Source organism: Nuphar pumila, chromosome 12 (genome assembly GCF_984573655.1).
Source record: "Nuphar pumila chromosome 12, dmNupPumi1.hap1.1, whole genome shotgun sequence".
Classification (NCBI taxonomy): domain Eukaryota; kingdom Viridiplantae; phylum Streptophyta; class Magnoliopsida; order Nymphaeales; family Nymphaeaceae; genus Nuphar; species Nuphar pumila.
Genome location: NC_143260.1, coordinates 93,336,317 through 93,344,759, shown reverse-complemented (window position 1 = coordinate 93,344,759; position 8,443 = coordinate 93,336,317). Strand labels below are relative to the sequence as shown.

At 38.3% G+C, this 8,443-nt stretch overlaps 1 protein-coding gene across 1 annotated transcript; it reads right to left on the bottom strand.

Annotated features, from left to right (window-relative positions):
• Nucleotides 1–3,077: 3,077 nt before the first annotated feature.
• On the bottom strand, nt 3,078–5,228 carry LOC149821190 (Tetratricopeptide repeat (TPR)-like superfamily protein). Its single transcript, XM_089981913.1, has one exon. The coding sequence runs from the start codon at nt 5,226–5,228 to the stop codon at nt 3,078–3,080; it is 2,151 nt and encodes a 716-aa protein (XP_089838039.1).
• Nucleotides 5,229–8,443: the final 3,215 nt, after the last annotated feature.

The window sequence follows — 8,443 nt, the reverse complement described above, 5'->3', positions numbered from 1 at the left end:
TTCTCATCAGTGTCTTGGGGACTGGGGACAAGAGAGAAAAATAAACAAAATTCAATTTCTCATGAGAAAAGCATAGAAATTTTTTTAACTCAAAGAAACCTTTTGTTAATATGCATGTAATTGTTGAACTATGTTTGGCCCCATGATGGCAGGCAGCTAGCTATAGTAAGAAGCTTAGGTTCTTTATGGGAGATGATAGTTAGGGATGGAAACGTGGAACTGGTGATGTACATAACATAATCATATTCCCACTCATGTTTGGAAGCACTTTTACCACTCTTTTGTTTTATTCTTAGGCAAAGGAAAGGCTTTAAATGAGAATGAACATGAATTTCTAAAAAATCCTGTTAGCTCCTGTCAGTTCAGCCTTTTCATGTGAAAGAGAGTTATAAAATGATTTACACACACAAAAAAAAAAGTGATAGGTGGTGCGAAAAACTATATGATACTTTTTCACCATGATTTGATGTTTTTTTCATTCAAAGTGTAAAAGGATTACATTAATATTGCCAGCTCAATACTTTCTCAGGAAAGTTGCATGAAACAAACAAGCAAAGAGTTCCAGACAGATATTTTCCACTTTTACATATGGAGTTTTCAACTCGAGAAATTTATGAAGTTAAGAAGCTCATCCGAGAATAGGAAGCTCCGTCTGATGGGTACCTAGGGCAACTTCCACGTCTCGTTACCAACGAGGGCTCTGCTTGTATGGTAGAAGCATGTCACTATGTGTTTGGAATGCTGCAAATTCTATTATATCACAATGATAATGATTTCTTCATTACTTTTTCCTAGGGTGAGACCCTCTACTTATAGAGTACGAGGACTTCAGTCTCCCATTAAAAAAAAGAGTCAATTGATGTCAATCTCCGGCCATACTTTCTTAACTAACAAAACTATCTTTCATTAGATTATATTTTTAATTAAAATACGATTCTAAAAGTTGTAAAGATTTCAAGGATACAAAAAATAAAATTAAACAAACACAATAATTATAAACATATCTTCAAAACAAGATTTACAAAAAACTTATTTGGCAAATCATAATTTTAACTCAATATATGCATATTTAATAGTATACCAACTTATACCACATTTAAAGACATACTAGAGGTCTGAGCTTAATATAATACGCTCACGCTGGTTATCATTACGAGCATAAGAAATGCTTTGCTCATCCAATACATAAACATATGGTACCAATATAGGACACATTGATTGTTTAAGATCAAAGTTCATGTACCCAATCACATCTCGAAAGCTTCTAACGAGTGTGGTTATTAACCATTGTCTTTCAATAGGACTACCTACCCTCGTGCATATCAAATTTCCTAACTGGCAGAGAGGCAAAGTCGGGTTAACTGCAAGCATGTGTGCCGCATGGTCCACGGTCTCTATCAGGTCCTTAGGTGATTTCCCCTTACTGGCATCGTGAACAGGTCTATCTCTTAAAGTCTTCATCTTCAATCGCCAACACTTCATCATTGAGTTTTTTAGATTCATCGATGGTGCATTTTTCTAGTAAGAACATCTTTAACAGCTAAAACAATTATTTTTTTAAACAATGGCTTGAATCAGTTATTTTTTTGAAAACATGAACACAAATTAGTTATTTTGTAGAAGAATTACATGATTTTCAAGTTATCATTCAATAGCCTATTTCATTTTTTCTTTGAAATAATGTGTTTGAGTGTTTTTTTATCTAACTAGTTATCCTAAATCATTTATTTTCTTGACAATCCGTATGTCTCTATATTCCAGTTTGGTTGTTTGTGTTGTGTATCATGTATTGTAAACATGATTAGAAAACACTTTTTTTTTGTTTCTTTAACAATTTGAGTTTTTCCATTGTGAATAAGCCATTTTATTGGTTTTTTGCAATGCTTTTTCACTAGCTTGTCTTTTATCTATTGCCCACGTGTTTACCGGAAACACGCCATTTTGCAAGGACAGTATGGCCATTTTTTGATCTTCTAATATCGATTTAGATAGGCTTAATAAAATTAGAGTTTGTGAATGAATCTTGCCAACTGTATCAGTGACTTCTCAGCACAATATGGCTTTTAAATTAAAAAAATTCAGCCATCAAAGAATAATTACCTCATTTTGGTGGAATCAACCAGAACGTCAGAAGATGTAAATTTAGCAATTAATGTCACGTCATATGATTCATATCATGTGATCAAGTCTCTAAAATTATTGGATTAAATTTCAGCACTATCACCACACTCTGTAATATTGAAAGTTTAAATGCAAGCACCAGCAGTCTCCTGAGAAATAGAAGACACTGCAATGCAGGATGTTGAAATGAACCGATTCAATTATCACAATTTCTCATGTAATTTTACACTACATGGTGCATTTGCATATGCACTTCAACAAGGGACACTGGATAAGTGACTGTGCTTCCGTCTCCAATCTTTTACATGCAGCAATATTCATTTCATAACTGATATTCCGTACTCTTACCTATTAGTAGCTCTTGATATGTGCGTGGAGGATCAGTACATAATCAAATGCATTGACTCGCCTGCAGCAAAACTTCTCAGGAATCCATCCACATAACATCACAATTGAAGAACCCTCCATCGTCACTTTTACACCAGAGGAACCCAATTCAAGAAGCATCAACCTAGGAAATGTTTGCTTCAACTCACTGACCTTGATAGAGTAGCAGTGTGATGAACGTAAGCATTAATTTTGGGTCCAGGAAGTCTTCACTTTCACTTCCATAAATAATTTGTTGAATAGAGGTGCAGTAGCAGGCCAGATGCAGTACAGAATCAGACACACAATGTGGAGATGATGGGAATCTGAATCAGGGTTTGGCCGTGAAAACTTGGTAGCCAGAGCATCAGCACTGTGCTTCAACACCCGTAATGAATCAGAGCTGTATTGCTGCCCCAGTTGTTCACAGTTGCTCCTATGGAATCCCAGAAGTCTTGGAAATTTTTTGACAGGAAAACCATCTGGACAGGACCTTTGTTTTTGGTGAGGCAAAGCAATTTAAAAAAACCATTCTATCAATTGAAGACTTGACATTTCTGTGCATGAGAACTGAAGACGACAGATCAATATTATAAAGCTTCTTGAATTTCGCCAACCACAGTTGCCTTCAAATTTAAAGCCAACCCATCCACAACCTCATAAATCTTAATGTATTCAGGGTGGGACCTATCTTCTACAACAAATGAGCAAACTTTGCCGTTTACTTGAACTAAACTGCAACCTGGTGTTTTTTTCACTCTTTTTGACTTCATCATCTTTCTTAGTTTTGCGACACCTTCCCAGTTCCCTTCTGCAGCGTATACATTGGCCATGGAAACATGGGACACAGAACTTGGCTCGAGCTCAAGAAGTCTCTCTGCAACAAACTCTCCTATCTCAATTTCATGATGGATTCTACAAGCTCCCAGCAGAGAACCCCAAATACCAGCATCAGGTTCAAAGGGCATGCTCCAAACTAAATCCAGTGCTTGTTGAATTTTCCCTCCGCGACCTAGAAGGTCAGCAATACAAGCATAGTGCTCCAACGTGGGAAGTATGTGATATTTAGCAGTCATAGAATAAAAAATCTCTAAACCTTTCTCCAGTAATCCAGCATGGACACATGCTGAAAGAATGGCGAGAAACGTTATCTGGTTGGGTCTCATGCCCAACTTCACCATCTCAGAAAAAGCACTGAGTGCCTTCTTGCAGTCTCCATTCATTGCATAACCTAATATCATAGTTGTCCAAGAGATAATGGTCTTCTCTTGCATTGTTTTAAAAAGTTCACAAGCATCATTCATGCTGCCACATTTAGTGTACATGTCAAGCAAAGCATTGCAGACAATTACATTAGTAATGAACCCTCTTGTAACCGCATATTCGTTTATCCATGTCCCATATTCAAGATCCCCTGAGATGCTACAAGCAGATAGCACAGCAACCACAGTGACGGAATCAGGTTTTCCACCAGAAATCTCCATGGCATTGAACAACTCTCTAGCTTCATTTGAGCATCCATTTCGAGCAAAACCAGAGACCATGGCAGTCCAAGAGACACGGTTTTTCACTGGCATCTCAGCAAAAACTTGATACGCGGCCTGTATATCCCCACATTTTGAGTACATTGAAATAATCACATTCTCAGCAGAGATGTTTGAATCAAAACCAGCCTTGAAAACAAAAGAATGAATGCTTCTTCCCACCGGCAGCACATCCACTTCAGCAAAAGATGAAACCAAGCTCAAAATAGTCCCCAGATCGGGTTTTTCATCCAAGTGCAACATCTGATTGAAAAACCTTACTGCTCCCATATAATTCTCTTGACAACAATAACCTGAAATCAAGGCATTCCAAGAGACCGTGGTTCGATCAGACACATCAATTTCATCAAATAAGAACTCAGCAAATCCGTTCTCTTCGCACCTCCCATACATCGAAATCAGAGTGTTCTTCACCGAAGCAACCTTCTCCATCCCATTCTTAATTACCAAACAGTGGATGCACTCCCCAACCTGCAGACTGTCTTTCCCCACACAACCCTGCATCAAACCAATCACAGTGACGCAATCCGGCGAACAATCCAACAGCCGCATCTCCCGGAAAACCGTGAAAACAGATTCTAGGCAGCCCTTCTGCGAATACCCACCAATCAAAACGTTCCACGACGCGGTATCTCTCTCGCTCATTCCATCAAACACTTGGTGCGCAGACTCCAAACAACCGCATTTCGCGTAGAAGCTCATGAGCGACGTTTGCACGAAGATATCCGACGAAAGCCCCGATTTCACAACATGAGTATGGACGCAAACGGCGTCCGAAAGTGTCCCACCATTGCTTAAACCCTTGAGCAAGAAGGGAAACGTGAGATGATCAGGTTGGTTACCTCCGCGCCGCATCTCCCGATACAAAGGGAGGAAAAGAGAGGCGTCCCAGAAGGAGTTGGCGTAGAGTCTGATCATGGAGTTGCACGAAGAGACGGTGGGGCTGGAAATTCGATCGAAGAGCAGACGGCAGTAAAGAGTGTCGTAGTAAGAGTTATGCTTGGCGTGGAAGATGGCGTCCGCCAAGAGGGTGTCGTCTTCTTGGAGGCCATTCACTACAAGTTGGCCATGGGCTCGCTGTATCTGCTTCAGATGGGAAACCGTTTGGGGATGGATGGATTGATGGAACAACCGTGGAGTGAATCGAAGGAGGGTTTTGGGGTGGCGTAAGTGACGAGGAGCAAGGAGCTTCGCCATGGTCGCGTGCAGAGTAGAAGCACGTTGTTGTCATTCTTTGGGGACGACGAACTACGAAGAGAAGATGGTCTAAAAGAGCGGATGAAGAAGATGGAGTTTTCACCTGCAGAGAAAATGGTCCCTCGGGAAACCAAGAGAATCGGGAAAGGAAAGGAAAGGAAAAGGAATTCCGTTGCCGGGATTCGAATCCCGGGTCTCTCGGGTGAGAGCCGAATATCCTAACCAGCTATTCTTAGTCTTTTTGAATTCTCATCCTTAAACCGTCCATCAACCGCGGCGTACTATGCAACAGATATAGACAATGTTTGAAAACATTGCGAGATGCGATATTCTCAAAAGCTGACACACTCTCCAAATAGGAAATTTTAAAAAATATTTTCTTTTTTAACATGTTTGGAGATCGTAGACTCTATATCCAACTTGACCACAGAGATATCCCAAAAAAGACGCATTGTCTAGCATGATTGTCAAACTTATGCGTGTGATGGATATTGAAAGCATAGCAAAGACACCCGAAAACTCTGAGGTGATGGTATTTGGGTGCTTTGTTATGGAGAACCCTCATATGGAGTCTTGCCCATCAAGGGTTTTGATGGGAGGCGATTTATGAACTCAATACTTTGTAGCTGTTTGGATTGGAAGTGAAGACCAAGAAGTGTCATCAAGGAAAGTATACCGACATTGAAAGGTTTTAAAATGGTTGAATAAAAGAAAAAGCTTATTGATTTTACTGAAATGAATAATGCACAGTAAACTAGATAACATGGCAAATAATCTGAATACAAAGAATATGGAAGTTTAAAACTATTTCATTGTTCTCCACACGATCAGAAACAGAATACCAATGTCTTCATCATCCGAAGTTTGTGAATTGAAATTACCATGACCCACTTGATCACTATCTCCATAAAAAGAAGACAAGGTGTTGAAATTATATATTGTCATTGATTCGTGAAAAAAATGCAGAAAATGAGAAGAAGAAAATGATTAAATATCTCAGACAAAACAAAAGAATTGAGGGTTTATGTCATAATCACGTGGCTAAAAAGAAGCACCTTTCCTATTTGTCAAATTTTATGTAGAGATATATCATCTATTATTCACACAAAGACATCTAGCTGGTCCAAGCAAACAAAGGTTAATATTTAAAGCAATTCCCACATCGTGCGTCAATCTACATCTCTGCCTTGTGAGATTTAAATCTAACGAGAGAAGTATAGAGTGCAGCGTCTTCATAAGGCAGTTTATTTTGAGAAACTTATTTGTGAAGCTTTATATTATCTCTACATCATGAGGCAGAAAAAGTTGATCATATTTCCCTCTTCGAAGGTGACAACACTTGCAAGCATCACGTTTAATTCATGTATACAAAACGTCATCTTTAAAGATAGAAACAAAAACAATGAACAGTCACAATCTCACTTCAATATATAGGACTTTGATGACACCATGAGTTGGCAATGACAAAGAAATTATGACTCCAATCTCATCCACCACATGGGATTCTTAGCAGTTAGCAATCAATTAATACTTTTATAGTACATTTAAATCATGTTAGATAAGAAGGGTACAGAGCTGTACGGTGCTGACTCATCCAGCCACCTTTTTTCTTAAACCACGACTCCATCTCAGATTATTTAATTACCAAACTCATGAGAGTACTTTCAGCTTCTGATGTTTTCTTATTCCATTTTATTTAGTCAATTGCTATAAAAGCTATGAAACCAAGCTTGTTCTGAATTTCTCTTCTTCGTTCTTATTTTATCAATTGTGATAAACTCTCTAAAACAAGCTGAGCTTATCAGCAACCACTAAGAATACTTATAATATAGTGCAAGAATCTTATGCAACTGCTGCAGCACGGATGGTACAGCAAGGTCAATGCATTGCATATGCAGTTGCTTGTTACAGTCGCATATCTAGCAAAGGAAAATCGTGTCAACCATATTAAAAAAATCCAGAGAGTTTTATATAATAGAAGGTGATCTTGGCTTGGAATATGATAGCTTGTTACACAGATAATATGAGGTCAAACTTGTTTAGAAATCAGAATTTACAATATAATACCAGTTTATGTAAGCATGGCTACCACAGGTTATCATATATTGAAAAGATAATCGTTAACATTTTCTCTGAGCCTTCCATCTGGAGGGTGTGATGCAACTTGCCTTCCTACACAAAATTCGATGGAATCTTTTAAATAAACAAGTTTTTTGAATAAACAAAAACTATTCACATACTAACATGATTTGTAACATGAATTTACATATCTAAACAACCTACATATGCTTCTTTTTCATGGATCAAAACTACATATTCATCCACACAAACCGATTTTACTAAAATCCCTTTTCAAAAACCGGTTTTGCACAAAATCTACTTCGGTGATGTATTTTCACCAAAAATATTTTTCTAAAACTTACGTAAAACCAAATTTTTAATCACTCTAAGGTCTGATCCACCTTGGATCATATCTGAAAATTGCTCCTACGTATATTCCATGTGATGGGATCAATTTACGCCTATGCCATAGGTGAACCTACTTCTTTCAATGTTTTGAATCGGTAAAACCTTCGTATTCTGCCTTGGATTAACCAACATAGGTCGTCAAGCTTGGCTGCAACCTCCAATGGTTGTTGGACACCTCCACAAAGAAGAAGAAGGAGAAGAAGAGCTGGCCAGTTTCTCCTTGTTCTCTCCCTCTCTCTCTCTCTCACAATACCTATTTTTCTCTCAAAATCTCTCACTATTTCTCAACAAAGGAGCTGAGCAAGGGTTTCTAAAACCCTTGCTTAGGTCTAGAAAATAAGGAGGAAAGGAGGGTGGGTTGGAACCCCGCTTCTTTCCTTATACTTTCCAAAATACAAGGCAAGCTAAACTTGCCTATTTTCCTTGTTTCTTTTTTTGCTTTTATTTTTTTTTCTTCCTAGCTTGGGCCAGGGGTAGGGATGCCCCATGTGGTCCCTTCCTTGCCCTAGCTTGGATGGCTAGAGTCCTTTGACTCTTGGCTCAAGCCAAGTCAAGGCCTACTATTTTTTTTGGTAAGTTTTGACTAAGCCAATTTTTTTTTCAAATTTTCTTTTAGAATTTTTTTTCTTAAATTTGGCTTGGACTTGCTTTATAGAAACCATGTCTAGCAAGAGTGTGGCCCACCTAGGGGATGTCCCACCCCTTCCTTCCCAATTAATTAATCAATTAATTATTAATTTATTCCT